The following is a 22,153-nucleotide window of genomic DNA, read 5'->3' on the forward strand; positions in this document are numbered from 1 at the left end:
TTTAATTGGCTGCGATACAAAACATAGAAAAGTTGAAAGTTCTTGTAGTTTGTAGACAAAAACAGCAAATATTTGCCAGTTTTGACTTTTATTTTATTTTTTTCTTATATTATTTCCCAGTTCACAGAATTGTTTTTTTTTTTTTTCCCATGGTTTATTTAAATTTTTTTACAGTTATAAAATCGTTGCACAAATATTCAGCAATTACAATATGGTTTATTTAAATTTTTTTACAGACAGAATTGTTGCTGATTACGTTTCTGTCGATGAAATGATGATTTCAGTGTTAATCTCAGACAGGCTGAATTTTTGATGAAATTTGGAGAAATTATGGGCACAAAAGCATTTCTCAAGTGTTGAACAAGGACTGAAATAAGTCGTCTTTTGTTTAATTTTGTTTCAGTTACTTTTCAAGAAAAAAGGCCAAATACTGTCAAGTTCCAGCTGCTTGGATGTCAAGGGTTGTGATTGGTTCGTTGTCATGATGCTAAACTGTAACTTTGTAAATAAAGCATTTGAACTGTGATGGACATTTTCCAGGATTAATCAAAAAACAATTAATTGTGAATTCAGTTATGGAGGACAACATTTTGAGTTAATGAGTCCCATGTGCTGGCAGCCACGAGAACAAAACAACAGCTTTTGCACGGCGAGCCTGTCGGACGCCTCCCAGTGTCAGACAGTCTTGCACCTAAATTGCGAGCAAATGAAGGCAGCATATGCAAATGAACTTTCACCACCTGCTGGCGTCACGTAGCAGCCGTCTGAGTCTGCACATTCATGAGGTGTTGGTGATTAGAATTTTCCTGCAGGTGTGAACGCCGAGCGTGGGCGGCGTCTTTGTTCAGCTTCGTTGATTGGCCTCCCGCTGACAAATAAAATGAAACGGCGTCTGACGGCGATGCGAACGGTTAACTGCAGAGCTGGACTGACTTCCACTGTTTGCCTAACCTATTATCAGCTATCTGGCTGCCTCGAAAGCTGTAGACGGCGACTGGCTGATGTGTCCCTCACCCACTCGTCCACACACACACACACACACACAGTCTCTCTTTACATTGTCTGGGTTAGCTTCTGCGTCACTGGCCTGTGGTTGACACAGAGACTCCTGAGTCAACAGCCCATGGCTGATTGATGCTGAAGTCCAGAGCTGACTGCCGTACGGGCGGCAAAGTGGAATTTATCTTTCTTTAAAGGGAATTCCACACAAGCGCCCACGTACATCAGACTCGTTATTTGCTTTATTTCTTGGGGTGATACCAGGTCTATCTGGCTGCTTGGTCTGTGGTGACTCTTCATGAGGTTTGGACTGAGCGTACAGGACTTGTTGATGTTTTGTGTATCTGGACAGGCCAGGCTCTGTAAAACACTACAGATCAAAGGGTGACTTTGTGCAAACATTTTGAAATAATTTTTTCCAACAAAATAATGTTCACATGTAATACTGTACATGAGTTTCCTTACTGAAGTCCACCCCCCCGCTGACCTCACTGTTTATAATAAATCCAACCTGTGTATTATGCCTCATAATGTACATATTGATAATATACATCCTGCACCTGCTGCTTGTTACACTTCTGATTAGATGCTAAGCTGCATTTTGTTGCCTTGTACTTGTACATGTGTAATGACAATAAAGTTGAATCTAACCTAATTTTTGTGTAGACTGCGTTTCTGTGGCTGCTGTCACAGAGGAATCCCAGTATTGATTATTGGCACTGAATGATACAGTTGGTTGAGTTGGTTGAGATGTTCCCAAATGCTCATTGCTCACCTGATGTAAAGACAAACGGAAACATCTCTGACCCAAAGCACAGAGGTGTTTTTTAATGTTTTTACGTTGACGTGCAGTTCGTTGCCTTTACTCCAAACGAATCAGCTGGAGGAAATGCGTCCTGTGATGAAACACTTGACTGATTTGAGTGCCAGCTGTTGTCTTGAAGGCCGTACTGCTCTTGTATGAGATGCTTAACATCAGATTGTCAGCTCTGTACTAGCTACGCCATGTAACTGTATGGAGTAAAAGTTAATTTATCACACTATCCAAATGTAGTTAAACGTCTCTCTCGTTACGTTTAATGTCCACATGTGTTTGAGTTTCCACTCCTGAAAAGGACGCATCATTCATGGCACACCAATGCGTCCTCTTTATTGTGGTCGTGACCAAAGATGACTCCGTTATAGTAATCAGGCAGTAAATTTAGGCTGCGGTGACATTTTTAAAAGCCTGATGTTATCTTTAGTGCAGGTTTTATTTCGTCTTCAGCTTAGAGTATCTCTGGAAGAGTCAGCATTAGGGATGCAGCGATTGTGAAATTCTAGACGGACGACCGATGTTTAAAATAACAGTTTGGCCGACAGCCGATGCTGATGTTGTTTTGTTGTTCATTCAGCCCTCCTTTTGAGCCACTGGAAAAAAAACCAAAATCTTCATTATGTAAGAGTAACTGAAGTGTTTCAGAGTCACTCAGCCCTTCATTTTACCGTCTTTGAAGGAGCTCAGATTAGATCAAGCAAACTTTAATATAGCTTTTCACTAACCAAGGAATGACTGGACAGAGAACCAAAACCTCCTCTGAGACTTAATGCTGACACATTTTGTTGTTGGTTAACAAATTCATCACATATGAACTGGAATGTTATATAGGAAGAAAGTAAATACTACTATTAGTATACTATATATATATATATATACTATTCACGTGTGTCCTTTACTGGTTTGTGGTTCTTCCCCACTTTCTTTTGTGATTTGTTTGCTCATTGGGTTTAAACTGGGTTTCTGTGTGTGTGTGTGTGAGGTGGATAAATTTTAACTTCCTTTCCGGTCCAGACGGGCTCAGACTGATATGGACTTGAAGTGATACTAGTGTGTCACTCATTGGCACAGGTCGACCTGAATAAACCGCATTTCTTTGACGTTTCTCGTCGTCTTAACTTTCTGACCTGCTGTCCAATTTATCAGATCATCCAGTGTCCCAAGCTGACGTTATCAAAATACAGAATTAGATATGAGCGATGTTCGGTATGTCTGGGAACGTAGTGAGCTGCTAACCTACTAATAAAACCGTGTTAGCGTGTGTGCCTACAACATGTGCCGTTCAGAGGAGGAGAAACCTCCATGTTTGTGGCCCCCCCCACCCCCCGACGCTGACCTCAGCCTGCCTGCCAGTTTTTTCCCTCCACGTCGACAGCTTCAGATGATCCCTCGCTGACACCTCCTGCTGCCTTCCCCTCACCGCCCCTGATAATGATGGGGTGGTCTGCGCCCCGACCCTTGACCTGCAGGAAGCAGTAAAGCCATTATCGGCGTGCCAGGGGGACTCGCCACAGCTTTGTTTGTTTTTGAAAGCGCATTTTCCGAAAGGCTCAAAAGCTTTGGGAGGGTCGGTGGGATGTCCATGCACATTCAGAGCTCTGTTAGAGGAAGATGAAGCTCTGAGCTCAGGTCAGCAGCAGGACGCCATCAGCCTCCGTGAACCTGATGTGGCGAAAACACAGGCGGCGTTCAGTTGCACATCAGGAACTGGACTGCCGAGGCCTGTGGCTCCAGCTTGTTAAATAACAAAGCAGGAAATGGTCGTTCGCATTTGTAAACTCATTCGTATTTAGAACATTTTTGATACCAGTGCAAATATGATGTCGTAGTGTGGCTATTGAACTCAAAAACAATAAACATCCATTGAAGAGCGAAATCTAAATTTGACAAAAACTGTGATTTAAACCCAGAAATATGTAAAGAATAAGTAAAGATTACAAATCTAACCAAGCATTTGATGTCATTTTTATTTACCTGATAGTTTTTGATTCTCGGTCATAACAAAAAAATAGCCCAGTTTTGAGGTTCAAGATGCCCGAGCTTTTGCTGTAACTCCAGAGAGTTTATAAGTCAAGGCCAGAGTGGAATCTGGGCCAAGTCCCGAGTCAGGCCTGCCTGTCGCCATTGGATTTAGTTATTATTGTCGGATGGTACCACGTTCGAACCAAAGAACGTCTTCTGTACTCTCAGGATGAGATCATTTTACCTGTGGAAGGAAAAGGTTGTGTTGTTGCACTTGCAAATTTGTATATTTCCACTTTCATCTGAAGAGGGTCTGAACACGTAGCTCGTGTCCAACACTTCTGGGCTTTTTAATATTTAATATGCTGTAAATGTGGATATTGAGCCCAGACTGCGTTGGCAACTTTATACCATTAACACTGCGTGCTTAACTAAGGCCTGGCTAAGGGCTTAAACTTGAAAAGAGGTAAAATTATCCCTGTGGGTCGAGAATGATTATATGATGAAGCCCTTTTGATACTCATGCTTCAGTCACGAATTTGGAGGCACAGCTGGGTTGGCAGTGAATTAACGTCGTCCTGAAGTGTTCGACGGGTGGCAGGATGCTGAGCGAGTTTGCCTCTCAGATGCCCCTCCTCCCCCTGGCATCTTTTTAGTCGGCCAGACCAGCATTATATCCTGCTGGGATCGGATTATGACTTTAATTCTTGGCTTCCGTTGCCGGTCGCCATGACAACCACATCCTTCATGTCACGCAGGCTGCAGGCCGTACAGACATAAGGACATGCTGGCACAGCAGCTCCACAGATATGAAGTTAAAGCTTTTTACCAGTGACGGCTTTGTGTGTGACTGATGGCGTATGCATGTGGTTTTTCCCGCAGCTCGTCCGTGGCCTGGTGTTCAGTGAAAGTAGGCTGGCGCCCTCAGCTCTTTGTCTGCTGCAGTAGGTGGTCCTGTCTGGCAGAGCATGAAACCACTTCTAGCAGGGCGTTTTGATACTAAAAACGTAACGTTTCATTGTAACTGCGAGGAGCTCTGAAAGCTGCAGAGGATCTTTGTCATGCGTCTGTCCTGCTTTGGCACAGCAGACAGTTTTATTTTAAAGTGTCGTGCGTCGCTGGGCCTGAGATTTTATTTTATTTTTCTTTTGGGGAAAAAAAAAAGCTTTAATTTTTATTAGTGGCAGTCATCTTTGAGACTGCAGCCAAACCGCAGTAGTCGGCATCCTCCTCTGTGTGTTAATATCCTGCTTCTGCACAGCGAGGTGCCTCATTCGCCTCCAAATGCACAACAAGCTCGAAGTCTTGTGAAAACCCAGATATCATATCATTGCAGCTCCCATAGTGTTCCGTCTTTCTCTTCAAACGTGCACACAACCCTGCAGTGACGTACACATCAGCTGAGCTCTGCTGCACTAATCCCCCGTACTGCTGAGGCTGATTTCTTGCTTATTGGTTTACTGTGCAACCGCTGCTATAATGGCAGTAGAAATGCAGTGTAGAATAAGCATGTGCATTAGTTTGTGTTGTGTGTAAGAGCTGTGGGAAATTAATGATAAAGAGGCAATGAAATGCATCGAACAGTCTGCCGCACTTACATGTCAGTATGGTGAGTTATTACAAGAAGGAAGCTTGAGAAGGAAACAAGGCCTGGAAAATAAATAAATAAATACGCAAACTAATACATTTTGTTTTAATTCTACATTTGTTTTTACCAGCAAATGTAGATGCTGGTGAAGGTCACACGTAAAAGGGATTTAAAATGAACACTGAATAACCTACACCAACCAAAAACTTTCTTTACGTGCTGCAATCGGATCTTGATTTTAGGGTCATTTTTAATTATGAAGACCAGTTTTAATCAAAATGTCATCCAGAAAACCTGTTTGATTCAGAAAGTGAGCCCTGACTACAAGTTATAGTCTCCAGCTTTTTCAGTTCGTATGTTTGAAATGGAGTCTGATGGAATAAACCGGGTCTGATGGAGTCTGGGAGCCTCTCTTGTCTCTGGCTTCGAAGGTGGTTTGGGCAGGATGAGAATCTTCCTCATGTCATCAGTCCCCATCACATCTATGTTATGGTGTTACAGTCTTTTTCTCACGCTGTACCTTATGGCCCTGAGCTGCATTGTGTCTTCTAATACATCCAAGCGCCCGAGGACAGATGCACAGGGCTTGTCTTTTTGGGAAAATGATTGACAGGAAGATTAAGACTAACCGCAGCAAGAGCTTCAAGGGCAATTAAGTACACCCTCCTGTAATTTACAACTTACCTGACCAGTTCTGAATTGTCCTGATGTGTCAGAACAAAGAGGTTAACGCCCCCCTTCTGTCACACGATGTCTTGTGTCCTGCAGCGATCGAAAGGTGACAAAGGAAACATATCGGAGGCCAATGTCCATCAGCTGCCCTATCAAAGCTTCTCTTTTCCCTGCTGGCGGACTGCGACGTCGAGGAGACGCTTAGACGGCGGCCTGCAGCGTCTGGCGACGAGCCAAGCATGCGACAAAGACACGCATGCACTTTCTCTCTTATTACCTCACTTTTCTTCTGCACGGTTCTACAAGGTTCATTTGTGTTACTGTAAAACAGCGACGCTTTTCTTCTGCACGCTCTTTCTCTCCGTCCTTCACACGGGCTTTAATTGTCGACGTTGGCGTGGAGTGGGTGGCTCGGCGGCGGCAGGTGACCTCATCCTGAGCTGCCACACTCTCAGCAGAACCTCCTCGTACAGATCTGGCCTGCTCATGCTCCAGTGGGAGTGTGTGTGTGGCTTCGAGCTTTGTGTGCACGAACAAAGGTTGCTGTGACTCTGGCGTCCCCTCGAAGTCACAGCCAGGTTCTCTGCAGTACTGCAGTGAAGTAATGCACGAGCCTGAGTCGCTGTGGAAGAACTGCTCTTTCAGAAATGTACTTTCTGTCATGCTGTTGTCCATATTCAGTGGAATCAGTGAACAGAAACAATTCATTTTGCTTTAACATGTATTATACCCTGGTCTTGGTGAATACTCACTTCTGATTGGCTGCAGGGTGTCCATTAATTCCTTATAATGGTAATTAATTATATCAGCCTGTATCTTAAACGAGTAACCATGGCAACAGGGACACAGTCAAAGCGGCCGTTTACCGCGACGCGTTAACAAGCTAACGTCTGCTGTCCTTAGTGTTAGCTTGTGTCACTAAAGCTATCAGCCATCAGTACGCATGGACGGTCATTTGTTGGTCCAAATCTTGTCTTCTTATTAAACACACTGTCAGATTATGTTTACTGGTTGTCATTGCCAGGTTATGTCTGTTATGTCTGCTGAGTAGTGCACAATGTTTTCAGCACATAAAGAACCTGATGGGATGGTGGTGATTGTTCCAGGTGTCACCAGGGAGTTTTGGCTTGTGAACACCTTTTAGAATTTAACTGCAAATGCAATACACATGAATGGCTTTATGGAAGTGCATTTTAAAACAAAAGAAAGGACAGGTCTGCGCTTTAAACCCAAAATTTTTTCTGTCTTAAGGTGGAAATATGAAAGACGAACACCGTGATAATCGTGTCTTAAAATGCTTTCTTCGTCTGATATTCAAGACATGAACTTCTTCCGTCCTTAATCTTATTTTTAACAACATTTCAATAATTCCCTTTATTCACTGACAGCTGTAACTGTATATGAAGCTGAAAGCAGTTCACAGACCGCAGTCTCAGACCAGCACACACTCTCACACCTCTACTGTATATCCTTCACGCCTCCCCCTGTGGGTGCTGATGTGTGGCAACCCGGGATGATTTATGTGCAGTGCAGTGAGGAGGAGGGTGGAGGAGGGTGGACCAGGGGTGGAGGGATTTGGGTGGGGGGGTGTGGCAGCAGGTTTGAACACCAGCAGCTCAGAAACAACCTGTGAATGGCCAGCGTTCGTAGATAAATCGTCTGTAAGTGCTGGTGTCCGCGGGAAGACTCGGCCCCAGTCAGTTTAATGTCGAGCCTCCACAATGTTTCTGTTTTCCTTATGTTGGACCTTCTTGTGTTTGCCGTTACTGGCTGATAGTAGCCAGACAACAAGTCTCTGCTGCAGTGACCTTTGACCCTCACCCTCACCCGAACTCTGACCTTGGCTCCTCCCCTCACAGCAAAATCCATAGACCCTAAAATAGACGAGCCGCCACAACTGTTTTTTATGGCTCTTGTATTGATACAGGGATGCTCGGTTTACTGTGCATTTTACAAAGTAGACCAGTTTGGCTTCAGTTATATATATTTGGTGTCAAAATGGCATCAAGCGAAATGTCCAAACACACGTGGTGCTTTTCCCTTATGAACATTGTGTTACTCGCTTAGATTTCACAAAAGAAATCTTTTTACCCACAACCAGCGATCAACCATGGAGCCTTGTTTAGTGAGTGATAAGTGGGGTGATTTGATGTGGTTGAATATTTTTTCAGATTTCCCTCAAATATGTAAAAGGGGAAAAAAAGTCTCACTTTGTTTTAATTAAATTGTGCTCGATAAGGTTCATTTGTGTTACTGTAAAACAGCAGCACAATGCGGTCATGTCATCGCGATACAACAAAGTATGTCTGTACATGAGTGAAAACCCGGCAGATTCAGTTGTAATTGTTTTAGACTGAGCCGTGTGCTCTGAATGTTTGTATTGATCAGAAACAAATCACAGCAGCGAGAAGCCTCACTGTTTACATGGTGAGGAAAAGAGAGTAAATTTTGGGAAATGCCAAGAGATCGGCGGGTGTGAACATAATGTGGGAGAGACAGACGGGATTACACACCCAATTAGTGAGCTAAATTGTCTGAAACAAAGATTCTCCCCTTGTGGTTACTGGAGAGGATTAGATTTCTCCGGCTCTCTTACGAGCCAAGGAAACATGTAATGGGTTGAATGTGGTGAATTTGACATGGAAGCTAATTGATTCCCTGGCTGGGACCGCGTTTATTGTTGCATTGCAGCAACGAGCACCGTGAGAGCCAAACAATAGAACTGGAGCCGCGTAGACCGAGTGAGGATTAAAGAGGAGATTTGTTATGTTTGTTCATCGACTCTTGTTCGCTCAGGGTTTGCGTTCGCATTCGAGGACGTACCAAATCCAGACAGCAGCTCGGTGCCGAGCCGGCTCAGCAGCCCTGTTGTAGTAGATGCTCGTTGAGGGGGATGAACGTGACTGATTTGACTTTTTTTGCCTGGTTGAGATCTTCCCAGCTAAGTCAGGATTCACGAGAGCGACTTTCTGCTCTTTGTCTTGCTTCATTAAAGGTGACATGAGCATGGTCACCGATTTATGCTCTTGTCATTATCCACCTGCTGACCATTTGCACTGTTTACCTCACCTACTTGCACTATACTTCCACCCTGTGCTATCTCACTTTTGTACTACCTCCACAACCATATTTATTTTACTTATTTTATTTTGTTTTACCTTATTCTATTTTGTTTTATCTTGTTCTACTATTATATTATTATATGTCTTACGTTCTATGTACGCACCAATCACCAAGACAAATTCCTAGTAATGTGAAACCTCTTCACTTACATGGCAATAAAGACGATTCTGATTCTGATTCTGAAAACTTCTGGGGTTGTTTTTTAAGATGCGAAAAGTTAATTATACTGAGGAAACCTAATTGAAGGATATTGTTCAGCCGTGATGCAGCAGTTCAAAACCCTGCACACGTAAATGTAGAAATACTGACTGAGACATGCCCGAGCTTGAGTTTCTTAAATCTTGCAACATGACTTTGGTCCAGTAGGCTGTGCGTCTGCTTTGTTTAAACCAAAGACTTGCTTTCAAGTTGTGCAGAAGATTATTAGGGGAAACAAACTTGCAAATCTGATCTGCTGACAAAACTGCTGAAAAATGTAGATTTAAAAGAACTTGTAATCTCATTAAAGCCAGCTAACCTCGGCACAGCGACCCCCGGAGACTGTCAGTAATAAAAAGTCTCACTTTATACTGAAGCGCCTTCCGGTTTTCTTATTCTGGTTTGTCGGCCGCTCTGAGTCTCTCATGGTTTGTTTTGCTCATTTTCAGTGCGTCTTTTTAGGCTGCAGGTCACTCAGAACAAAACAGCAAACCCGAATTGACCCTAATGACCAACATTTCAAGGTGATAAAGCAGCCTGAACATGAATGGCGTCTCAGAGAGGCTGCGTATCACCAAAGACAGGCAGCAGAACATAAAAAAATAAGTTTGCTAAGTTTTAAGGTGGCGTCTTTCACATCATCCCACTCGGTGACCAGCTTGTGTCGTGATTTGTGGACGTGTCATGACCTCCGGGCAGGACATTACCTCTCCTCCCTCGCCTCCGTCCAGCCGTGGCGTTGGTGTCAGCACTGGGATCCAGTGTCCCGCGGGTGGACACAATGGCCGCTCTGTACTCCCCTCACAGCATTGTTCTGCTCTGAACTTGGAGGCACAATGAGGCCCTTATCCTCACAGGACGGGGACACTGGCAGGCCCGCTGTCAGGTGCTTTTCTTCCAGGCTTGTTTTTGAGCAGGACCCATAAGGAAGTCTTGGCTAACACTATGTGCTAACACTCAGATGCCTTCTTTCCTGCCAGTAAATAAACTTTCCTTCATTCATTTCCTGATGTGATGGTTAAGTTTTGGTAATTGAGGTTTATGACTGATGCTCATTACATTAGAGTGTGTTTAATGAATGTAGCAAGCCTGAGGTTAAAAGTAGAATATCATGTGAATATCCATGCACGCTGCTGGTTGAGGAATCTGCACATCAAATGTTTCGGGCTCCGAAGGCCTTTTCCAGAAGATGAGCTCATCATCATCTCATCATCTTTAACAGCTCAGGTCTAAAGGGACTGGAACACAGTTTGATTTACTAATTCTACAAGTGTACTTGCAAAACAACAACAAAAAAATCTATTGTTGAAGGCAGGAAGAGGCAGATGTTTTGGTAGGGATGAAATATAATACTAATAAAAACATTTTTCCTGTATAAAATGGATTTTGGTTCAGTTGTTGTGAGGCTTGTAATTGTTGTCAGGTTTATTTTTACCTGCACTAAATACTGCCTCAGTTTTGCGCCTGAAAATTGATTTGGCTGACATTTGATCCTTGTGTTAGAAAGACAAGAAAAGATCATTTATTGATGTTTAGATTTTCATCAACACCTAAAGACTGAAAGAACTGCACAGGATTTTTCTTTTTCACTTGAGATTTTTCGGCAGCACAACATCCATGCTGACTTTCATTGCAGGATGAACACGCACTGCCGCCGTTTCGCTCTGTCCTGTCTCACATCCGTATTAAGCGAGTTAATCCCCACCACATTTCGGCTGGCCAACATTCGGCCTTCCAGACAGACGGACAGATACACTAAAGCAGTACGTATCACCAGCTGGCAGGTTTAATGGGACAAAGTACTGGGTCAGAGCAGGATGCTGACCCTGCTCTCATGCTGTACACAAGCCGCTCATCTGCAGAAATGAGGAGACAAGTCCGGTATAATCCTGTCGTTTAAGATGGTCAGCGAAACGTCTGCCGTCACACAGGAGGACGTTTGATTCATGTGCTTGTAACGGCTGAACTCTAATGTAATGATGAATATTAAGGTGTGCACCTCAACAAGTCTCTCTCCTTTTTCATTCGCTGTAGGATTCGTCCTCAGCTGGCCAGGGAGAAAATAGAGGGATGTCACATCTGTACGTACGTGATGCCCGGGGAGCCTCAGGTGATCCTGGGCAAAGACAAGGCCTTCACCTACGACTACATGTTCGACATGGACTCCCAGCAGGACGCCATCTACACCACCTGCACTGAGAAGCTGATCGAGGGCTGCTTCGAGGGCTATAACGCCACCATCTTTGCATATGGACAGGCAAGTCTTTGTCCTCAGTGTCCCAGCTGTGGTTGCTGGGTGGACGCGGGGAAACAGGCCAGAAAGGGGGGGGTATGGGTAAAAAGAGGCCAGAGGAGACTCATGTTGTGGAATTGATCTCCCATCTCTACATTGATAAGTACGTTAAGATACTGCTAGGAGGCGATTAGCTTAGCTTAGCATAAAGACTGGATACAAGGGGAAACGACTGGCGTGGCTCTGTCTGTAGATTGTTTAAAAAAAAATATATTTCTTAACTAAACAAACATCATGTAGCACATCATACAGTGAGCTTTACGTGTGCTGCTGGGCAGATTGTTTTTCTAACCTTTGCTCAGAGCCAACTTGGCTCGTTTCCCCTGCTTTCAGTCTGTGCTCAGGTGAGCTAACAGGCTACTGGCTTCATTTTTACGAGAGAGACGCCGAGGAACATTTCCCAAAACTAGTCGTTTAAAGTAAAGTATAAAGTATATTTTCAGATTTCACTATTATCACAATATGGCAGCATGTCAGTTGTGTTTATTTTGCCCCAGATCGCAGTTTTATGACTGAGGGTTCAATCATGAGAGCCCCGACAAAGTAAACACACAATGAGACAACACACAAGTAGCAGTTAGACTTATGATTCCTGTGGGCATCTTTCAGACATCTAATCAATCAAAGATCAATTTAGAAAACCTGCGATTTGTGCATACAAGAAGCATTCATTAGTTTCAGCCGTACTCCTCTCTTTCTTCAGTTGCTCCCCCTCCTCTTCACCACATGGAAGTAAATTCGGGCCTTCGCACACACCCCCTCCCCCCGCTGCTTAGGTTGCCGTGGCGACACAGCTCCTGCTGTACAGCATTGGCACGACTCAAAGTGAAGTCAAGTGAACGCACGCACTTTTTAGACAGCTATACATCTTTAATGTGTGTCCATGCCGGCACTTATCTCCCCAGTAACAGCTTCTGTCGCTGCTGGCCTACTTCTGAAAACGCTTTCACAAGGACTGCGGTTGCTTTGGCCTGGATCAGACCTGTTTGTGTCTGTGGTTTTACGGGGACTCGTCTAGATTTAGACCAACCCACTCGGCTGCATCAGAAGGACTCCGTCCGGTCGGGTTGCAGATAAAAGCAGGCAGTGATGATTTGGAAACTGAGAGCGACACCAACTGGAAAAATTCTGCTTTGTTCTTTTTGAAATAAACAAAACAGGCAAAATGAAGGCATGGCTATTTTTCCAAGATCTCAAACAATAAATGTAGGAATTGAAGAGCCGGGGGGGCGGGGGGAGTGCAGGTAAAGGATTACCAACATCTACACTCACAAGAGACTCAACAGACTGGGGGGTTGGGGGTGAACTGTAGTGAAATGTAGTAAGTGAACAATCAGTAAAATAAAAGACAGCAACACAGTCAGAGTAAGTGAATCAGAATTCGATATGCTTTTAATAATTAATAAAACCCATCAAATGTAAGAACAACATCAGAATTATTTTAGTTCAACCAGAGATGTTGTCCTTCACGTTCTCCTTCCTGACACGTTAAAAACCCACAATGCAACTCGGCTGCCGACACCTCATCAGGTCAGAGATTTGTTTGGAAGATATTTATTTTCAAACGGATCTTCACCCTCAAGTGACATCACCAGAAGCAGTCAGACATGAAGGGTTTTGGGAATGACTTCCCCAGACTGGATCTGTAAAATCAGCAGAGTTCCTCTTCTCATTCAGCTCAGTTTTGTTTCCGTTGCGTGACATTTTTCTCCTCCGCATCCAGACGGGTTCGGGGAAGACCTACACCATGGGGACCGGCTTTGACGTCAACATCCCAGACGAGGAGCTGGGCATCATCCCCCGCGCCGTCCACCACCTCTTCAAAGGCATCGAGGAGCGCCGACAGGCCGCCCAGGAGCAGGGACGTCCCGTACCGGAGTTCAAGATCAACGCCCAATTCCTCGAGGTGAACACCCAGCTAATCTGCATCTTTAATTACGTTTTCTCACTTAATGTGTTTCTTTAAGCTGAAAACGATTAACTAAATAAAACAAACAAAGTCTAATCTTTCTCTCGGTAGCGTTAGGACTGGCTTTACAGAGATGTCATGGGTCAGGCTTACATTGTTGACACGGCTGGTTTAACAAGCTTCCACACCAGCGCTCCATCATTTGAAAACATCCACACTGACAATTGAACTGCAGCAGCTGTCATCGGGGGTTAGGAGGTGTTGGGGTGGGGGTGGTGGTGGTGGTGTCTCCGTCCGGACAGGAAGAGTTAACAGGAGTGATGTGAGGAGACAGCTGTGCCGGTCCATCAGACTGTGACAGGGTTGAGATTCCACAGAAGACGTGAAGCTGAAGAGGTGGATGAGCGCGTGGATTAGCGCCGACACCAAACCAGTTACTGCTCACATTCTTTAAAATTGATGGCAGCAGATTTTTTGCATTGACAACCAAATCATCCTGAGACACTGAATCTGAAACTGGTAAAGTCTTGAAGGGTTAGCGGATGTTTTAGGATTTAAATGAAAGGCACAAAAATGAGACGTTACTGCAGGTTTAACAGGTTGTTTGTTTAGAAGTCGGACAGAAGACACTGGTGTGTGTTTTGATTCTCTCTGTAGCTTTACAATGAGGAGGTTCTGGACCTTTTTGACTCCACTCGAGACATGAAGCAGAAATCTCACATCAAGATCCACGAGGACGCCAGCGGGGGGATCTACACAGTGGGAGTCACCACGCGGACCGTGTCCTCTGAGGCCGAGGTAGAGCAGCCATCTTTACTGAAGTAGAGCTTGAATATGTGAATATTGTAACTAAGCTAAGTAATTTTACCGTATTTCATTCATCGTTTTATTTATTTGAATGTTTTGCCATAGTGAAGAAATTCTGAAATAAAATAGTGCATTTTCAATGATGTTAAAGGACCCATCATTAAATGTGAACCTCTTTGCCACCACGAGGCCTAAACAAGTGCGCTTTCATTCATTTGTTAATCAAATATTATTCATTCCTGCGCTGATGTTTGCTTTCATGAATCCTCCTCCTCCTCCTCCAGTGTTTGTTGTTGTTTTGTTGTTGCGTGTGAATATTTAAAGCTCGTTCTCTGCCTGTTCAGATGATGCAGTGCCTGAAGCTTGGCGCTCTGTCTCGCACCACAGCCAGCACTCAGATGAACGTCCAGAGCTCCCGATCCCACGCCATCTTCACCATCCACCTGTGCCAAGTTCGCGTCTGTGCCTCCGACAATGTGCGTGCAGTCCCGATATCGCCTGAAAATGACCAGGATGCTGCAGCGCGGTGCTGCCTAACTAACCGGTTGTTTGTGTGTGTCTTTGTCACCTAGCAAGAAAACGAGACTGATAACAGAGTCTCCAACGGAAACTCTGAGATGGACGAGTACGAGACGCTCACAGCCAAGTTCCACTTTGTGGACCTGGCCGGTTCTGAGAGGCTGAAGAGAACCGGAGCGACGGGGGATCGAGCCAAAGAGGGCATCTCCATCAACTGTGGGCTGGTGAGCTTCAGTGAAGCCAGAGCTGCTGATATTCTGGGGTTTGACTGCCATCTAGTGGCAGAATTTCATAACTGTCCATCCTGTACCGAGCAACAGGAAACATGATGGATAAACACGTATGAACAGTTTATGGTTAAAGCTCAAGTGGCACAATGCACTGAATAAAACCCTTTAGCGTCTGTCAGTACCACAGAATTTGGGTGTGATTTCAGAAATGAAACTCAGTGTGAGTGTTCACATTATATCATCTATGGGATTTTGTTTGTCATTATTTCCCTCTATTTACTTTGTGGAATATTTTGAGATGCACAAAGCCAACACAGCTGTTACATATATTGATAAAGGCAGCAGTGACCATGGGACTTGATCACCAGGAAAATAATAAGTTGATATAAGTTAATGTTTCCACACATTTGTTGCATTTTATTATATTTTTTCTTTGGATCTTATACAAAGACATCTTGTCCCCTCTGAGCGCGAATGAGGTGAAAACCACGATTGCTTCCACCAAACTTAGAAAAATTCATAATCACTGGGGGAAAATGGGGGAGTATGATATTGGATTTGTCCACATGTCTGTCCACGTCAGGTGTCTAATACCAATATTTTCCGACTTATTGTGGATATTTTGCCAATATGTGCTCATTTTTTTCCACCTGATTGCAGAGAACATCAGGTCTCTCTTGTCGTGGACTTAACATATAACATATTTACTTACTTAACACTTAACATATGTTTATGTCAGCTCGTACCTCGATGTCCCACTGCCAGATGCAGACACACAAGGCTTTTTCACCAAAATAAGAAAGCTGCAGTACTTTGTCAGCGGTTTGCATCACATGCGCTTAATTGAAGTGTCATCCACATGTCACATCAGCAGAAATGTTCATTTTGAGTCAAAGCTGACATTTGGTTTTATAACCTTCGACGTTTGCTGCAGGTGACTTGCAGAAATCGTCTTGCATCCGTCAGTGAATCGGCTGCGATGGGCAACATGTTCATAGGTTATGTTAAAGTTTCACACTGAACCCTGTGTGAAAATGTCTTCCCTTGAAATCTTTTCCCTCCTCTGTGCTCCCGTCTGTGCCGCTGCAGCTCGCGCTGGGGAATGTGATCAGTGCTTTGGGTGATCGAGCCAAGCGGGCTTCACATGTGCCTTACAGAGACTCCAAACTCACCCGACTTCTACAGGACTCGTTAGGAGGAAACAGGTTGGTTGATTAAACTGATTTCACCTTTCATTTTATGTTTTTTCCCCCACCTCAACTACCATCTGTGTCCTGTCGGTCAACTTCGTAGACCCAGACGAGTCTGAGTGGCCAAAGATTTTAAATATTTTTTTCTTTTAAAATCAGCAAACTGAGCTTCTAAATTTAAAGCCAAATTCAATGTCACAACTTGACATTTGCAGTTCAGATTCATCGTCTGTGTTTGAGAAATGAAACGAACCAAACTGTAATAAATACCTGCCTGCTTCGTGCCTCAGCCAAACAGTGATGATTGCGTGCATCAGCCCATCTGACCGTGACTTCATGGAGACGCTGAACACTTTAAAGTACGCCAACCGAGCCCGGAACATCAAGAACAAGGTGGTGGTGAACCAGGACAAGGCCAGCCAGCAGATCAGCGCTCTGAGGACAGAGATAGCTCGACTGCAGATGGAGCTGATGGAGTACAAGACGGTAAAAAGAGGGAGGAGGGCGAAGACGAAGATTAAAAAAAATAATAATAATAACCAGGGAATATTTCAGGTCTAAAAACATGTTTGGAGAGTAATGAGCTGTCTGCCACCTCTTCACCCCTGCAGGGCAAACGCATGGCAGGTGAGGACGGCGTGGAGAGCTTCAGCGACATGTTCCACGAGAACTCCATGCTGCAGACGGAGAACAGCAACCTGAGGGTGAGAGTGAAGGCCATGCAGGAGACCATCGATGCCCAGAGGGCGCGACTCACCCAGCTGCTCAGCGACCAGGCCAACCAGGCCCTCGTCAGGGCAGGTAGGGCGCAGTCTACACACCCGAAAAGTCCACTGAGTAGCAAATAAGTTTCATGTATTATTTGTCTCCGTCTTTGGTGTGCAGTCAGAGCGAAAAACCTTTTTCCTCTTCCTCTTTCTCATCTAAAACTCCTGTTGATTCTCTTCCAGGTGAAGGAGGAACTGAAGAAATTGGAAACATGATTCAGAGTTACATAAAGGAGATTGAAGACCTCAGGTAAACATGTCTGACTGTTCATTATGTAAACTCTAACTGTGTCGGATTTTTAGTGTTGCTTTGTAACATTCACGGGGTCAAAACACTATGACGAGTCCTGCTGATGGACGTCACTCACACTTTGGCTTTGTTGACAGTGACTGCAAACTGGTTTTCACAAACATTTTTTTTGTATTTTTACATTTTTCTTGAGCGGCCCGCCATCATTTAAGTTTATTTCTGTTTTGCATTGCAGTGCAGGACAAACAGCAGACAAAAAAAATCACAAAATCACAACAACGTGCTTACGCAGCTGGAAGTTTCTGCAGCTTGTTTGTTTGTTTGTTTGTCCACTTAACTTATTCTGTCTATGTGTGTATGGAAATATTGGCCTGTCATCATTATACTTCAGCCACTGGTTTAGAAGATATTTTGGACTCTTAAAGTCAGAAATAGTCACCTGACAGACATGAAAATGTGCAAAAGTGAAAGAATAAGTGAAGACAAATAGAATATATCATAAAATATATCATAAAAACTCCTGGATTTCCCCCTTTAGAGCCAAACTGCTGGAGAGCGAGGCTGTGAACGAGCATTTGAGGAAGAATCTGTCCCGCGCCTCCAGTCGTCAGTCCTTCTACGGGGGTCCCGGCTCCTTCCCGTCCACGGCGCTGGCCCCCGAGAAGGAGACCTCCGACATCATCGAACTCGCCAAGAAGGACCTGGAGAAGCTGAAGAAACGAGAGAGGAAGAAAAAGAAAAGGTAGTAAGACCTCTGATCTGAGAGCGACCGCTTCTCGACACGTTTCAGGGCTTCGCCCAGGAGTCAGTTTGACTTGTTGCACATGTTGATAAGAAATACGGCAACCGTTCCAGTGCAGAGCTTCCTCTGACCATTCTTCCCTCCATTCTTCCCTCCTTCGTTCATCTCTTGCTTCCTCCTCTCGTTTGACCCTTCACCCCTCCCTGAAGACTCCAGCAGCTGTTGGAGGAGAGAGAGAGGGAGGAAAGGGAGGAGGAGGTGGTGGTGGTGGAAGAGGTTGAGGACATCAGGTTTGTCAGAGCTTCCACCCTCCTGTTGCCATTACCTTCCCTCGCTTCCCCCTAATTCAGCATTTTATTTTACTTTTTATTTATTCTGGGCAGGTGTTTCCTCTCCCGGAGTGACGCTCGCTGCCATAGAAGCACTTCCCCTCCATAAAACACCTTCTTATTTATTATTTATTTATTTGACTAAATAATAAACCCTTATCTCTCTGTAGATATCCTGTGTGAACCCTTTTGCTCATTTGTTGGTCCATCACGCTGCAACCTCGCTTCCTTGTTTTATGTTTTTTTTGTTTTTTAACTGATTTCATATTGAAGCGAACCCGAAACTAGAAAGTGAAGAGATTTTCAACACGAGGTCGAGGCTCATGACGCTCACTCGAGTCTGACAGACTGTGTTACCCATTGGATTTCTCTTTTTTGCTTTCCTGGTGTTAATCTTTCGTTTTGGTTTTGGTCATTTTATCCAGATGATTTTGTGCGACACGCTGCTAACCCCCTCTGCGCTTGGATAAAATATTTATCCAACAGATATGCTTCATGGACTTGATTCACAAATTAATTTTGTTTTGCTCTGCATATTCCTTCCATGTTTTTTTGTTTTCATTTTGCTGGTTTTTGACTCTGATGAGATGCCTCCCTCCTTTTGTTAAAAAAATTGCAGTCTTTTCCACAAACAAGCTCATTAAAATGTCTCCGCTCCATCGCTCACCTTGAGATGATGCTTCAGGTTTTATTGTATGTGTAAACAAGGCATTTGTTGTCTGAAATGCATCACACTAAATCAAGTCCATCAATAAGCTTGTTTGTCAAAGAGACAGTGAAACTCCTTAATGAAAACTACTTGTGCCAACTAAAAAATAAAACAAATGTCTTTATTTCCTTCTGGATGTTTGGTATTTAGAAATGTGCGTCGCAGTATCTGTGGCGATGCACCGCGTGCGCCTCGTGTTCTGCTCAGAAAACCTTTGACACGTCACTGAGGATAAACGAGCACGTCTCCATGTTTCAGTGCCAACAAGGAGGAAGTTCCTGACAACGAGCAAGAAAAGGGCACAGAGAAGGAGATGACGGAGCGAGTCGGCGAGGACGCGGAGATGGTATGACTGACCGCCTCCTGTTTTATCCTCAGGCAGAAATGAGCGCCTGCGCACCTCATCAGTGTGTTATCTTGTAGGAGGTCCAGGAAGGCAGCGACCACGAGGAAGGAGAGGAGGAAGAGGAGGATGAAGAGGAGGAGATGGACGTGGAGGAGAGCTCGGACGATTCAGACTCGGAGTCTGACGAAAAAGGTGCTAATGACGGAGGGGGTGGGGCGTGGTTGGGTCTCTCTCGCTCATCCAGCTTCAGGGGCTGCTCATCCTCCACAAGGGGGAGCCATTCAGTCAGTTTTACACAAACCCAGCAGCTCCACTGTAAAGATGACGGCCACATTCACACCCACGTTGAGCGCCCTGCCGCAGCACCGGCCTCTCAGGCCACACCTCCACCCACCCACTTCATTCAAGCTAGTGCTGTTACGTCCCAGCAGTTTTAAGCAATTCATTAAGCAATTGTTTTTAATTGGTGATGAGTTGTTTACAAACTTAACTGAACAATGAGAAAACAACAAAGGCAGAAAGGCCAGCGGGTGAAGCCAAATAATCAAAATAACAAATAATTGGAATAATAATTTGTGTTTAGTTGAGACTGTTAACATAAGGAGGTGAACACTTCTGTTAACTGTTATCTTGCAGACAGGTACACTTCATATCGTGTGCAGGAAACGACCGTCAACCTTTGCTTCCTGTTTATTTGTACAAACGACACGAGATAATTTGTGAGACAATAGAAAAATATTCAAGGTAATAGTCAAATCAGTTGTTGACCCTCATGTGACTGTGAAAGCTGAATCCGGTCTTGTGTGTCCCGACAGAGAACTTCCAGGCCGATCTGGCCAACATCACCTGTGAGATCGCCATCAAGCAGAAGCTGATCGACGAGCTGGAGAACAGCCAGCGGCGTCTGCACACGCTCAAACAGCAGTACGAGCAGAAGCTGATGATGCTGCAGTGCAAGATCAGGGACACCCAGCTGGAGAGGGACCGCGTCCTCCACAACATGAGTAAGACGAGGAGGTGGGGGTCGGGGTTGTGGGGGCAGCCATGTGTCGCTCGGTGAGCATTTCGCTGTGCTAACACACTGTGCATCGCTGATCCGCTCACAGGCAGCCTGCTTAAAACTGTGGATTTGGCTTTAAATGGCTTTTTGGTCAGTTTATTTCAGTTCTTGTTTGTCCTACTTGTACTGGGAAGAATTTATGTCTTAGCCGACACGTTTCATCTCGGTTTTTAATCTTTAGCACCGAACAAAGCGCTGCAGACTTTAGGAACTTCAGAGAATTCTTTGAAGTCGGTGCTTCAGTGTCTCCGCCAGCAGCCCCGTGATGACAGTCGGATTTGTGTTTATCAGCACTAATGGATCAAAGTGTTGTCTGATGCAGATTTTAAAAGCATGGAGGAGTTTTCAGCTTGACTAATTTAAAAAAAAAAATCATGAAAGTGACTTTCTGACAATTGCAGATCCCGGTTTTGGACTGTATAAACCATTAGAGAAAATGTGTTTGTGTATCTGCGACGCAAAGTCTTTCATGTGAAATTTGTCTGACTAAAAGTGATTGAGTGATTACAATTGCGTTCTGTCTCTTTATGGACGGATAAGATCAGTTTTTTGTGCCGCGTGCTTTCAGGTTCGGTAGAAAGCGGTTCAGAGGACAAGGCTCGCAAGATCAAGGCTGAATATGAGAAGAAGCTGAGCGTCATGAACAAGGAGCTTCAGAAGCTCCACTCGGCTCAGAAGGAGCACGCCCGCCTGCTGAAGAACCAATCACAGTACGAGAAACAGCTGAAGAAGCTTCAGATGGACGTGGCGGAAATGAAGAAGACGAAGGTGTGATTTGGATGCAGTTGTTTTGATAACGCTGTGCTGTAAACCTTGTGGTGGACGTGCGAGGTGATTGTGATTGTGAGCCAGGCCTTTTGGTCCAACATCAGCGTCTGACCTCACAGATGTTCTACTGCATGAATGGGCAAATATTCCCACAGGAACGCTTACTTACTCTGTGTGTGTGATATGAGTACTTGTGATCTGATTGTTGCAGGTCCGTCTCATGAAGCAGATGAAGGAGCAGCAGGAGAAGAACAGGATGAACGAGTCTCGCAGAAACCGAGAAATTGCTTCCTTAAAGAAAGACCAGCGCAAACAGGAGGTCAGTGTTCACCTTCATCGTCTTTTGCTCCACTTGGCGGCGACTGCGTCTTAATCAGTCTGTGCCGTGGGTTTTGATATCATTACGTAGCTGCTGTTGATGCTGTGATTGTGTTGCAGCACCAGCTAAAGTTGCTGGAGGCTCAGAAGAGGCAGCAGGAGCTTATTCTGAGGAGAAAGACGGAGGAGGTGAGCAGCAGCGGAAAGTTTTTTCAGATACATAATGTAGGCAGAAAAGCTTGTGAGACATTATGGATGCACAAAGCCACGCGCTGTGCTTTTAGCGTTCGCTTTTCTGTTTGTGTCAGGTGACGGCTCTGAGGAGGCAAGCCCGGCCCACCTCAGGTAAAGTCATCAGGAAGGTCAATGTTTCAGAACCAGTCCAGGACTCCCCCCACAGGCCTCCGTCTGGACGCATGTACTCCTCCGGCAACGCCGCTCCCAACGGCACTCGGTGAGTCTGCGTGCGTACAGGTGTGCGCATCCTGAATCCTCTAAATCCCCCAGATGTGACACAAATCCGTCTCGGCACGCGGCTGTTTGGCCGTGATTACGTT

At 44.8% G+C, this 22,153-nt stretch overlaps 1 protein-coding gene across 5 annotated transcripts in view; it reads left to right on the top strand.

The window, feature by feature from the left end:
* kif21a (kinesin family member 21A) overlaps positions 1-22,153 on the top strand; it is a 43,772-nt gene that overhangs the window by 6,986 nt on the left and 14,633 nt on the right. For 4 of the 5 annotated variants that reach the window (XM_046393476.1, XM_046393477.1, XM_046393479.1 and 1 more), the window contains exons 2-18: positions 11,394-11,616; positions 13,376-13,558; positions 14,219-14,359; positions 14,713-14,844; positions 14,941-15,111; positions 16,207-16,322; positions 16,598-16,793; positions 16,919-17,108; positions 17,258-17,324; positions 17,863-18,066; positions 19,363-19,450; positions 19,528-19,642; positions 20,266-20,454; positions 21,079-21,278; positions 21,490-21,597; positions 21,717-21,785; positions 21,905-22,050. In XM_046393476.1, coding sequence (XP_046249432.1) covers positions 11,394-11,616; positions 13,376-13,558; positions 14,219-14,359; positions 14,713-14,844; positions 14,941-15,111; positions 16,207-16,322; positions 16,598-16,793; positions 16,919-17,108; positions 17,258-17,324; positions 17,863-18,066; positions 19,363-19,450; positions 19,528-19,642; positions 20,266-20,454; positions 21,079-21,278; positions 21,490-21,597; positions 21,717-21,785; positions 21,905-22,050 — 2,538 coding nt within the window. Of the gene's footprint in view, positions 1-11,393; positions 11,617-13,375; positions 13,559-14,218; positions 14,360-14,712; positions 14,845-14,940; positions 15,112-16,206; positions 16,323-16,597; positions 16,794-16,918; positions 17,109-17,257; positions 17,325-17,862; positions 18,067-18,275; positions 18,357-19,362; positions 19,451-19,527; positions 19,643-20,265; positions 20,455-21,078; positions 21,279-21,489; positions 21,598-21,716; positions 21,786-21,904; positions 22,051-22,153 lie in introns of all 5 variants that reach the window. The other variant, XM_046393480.1, reaches the window with a different exon arrangement.

The sequence above is a fragment of the Scatophagus argus genome, chromosome 7 (assembly GCF_020382885.2).
Source record: "Scatophagus argus isolate fScaArg1 chromosome 7, fScaArg1.pri, whole genome shotgun sequence".
Taxonomy (NCBI): Eukaryota; Metazoa; Chordata; class Actinopteri; family Scatophagidae; genus Scatophagus; species Scatophagus argus.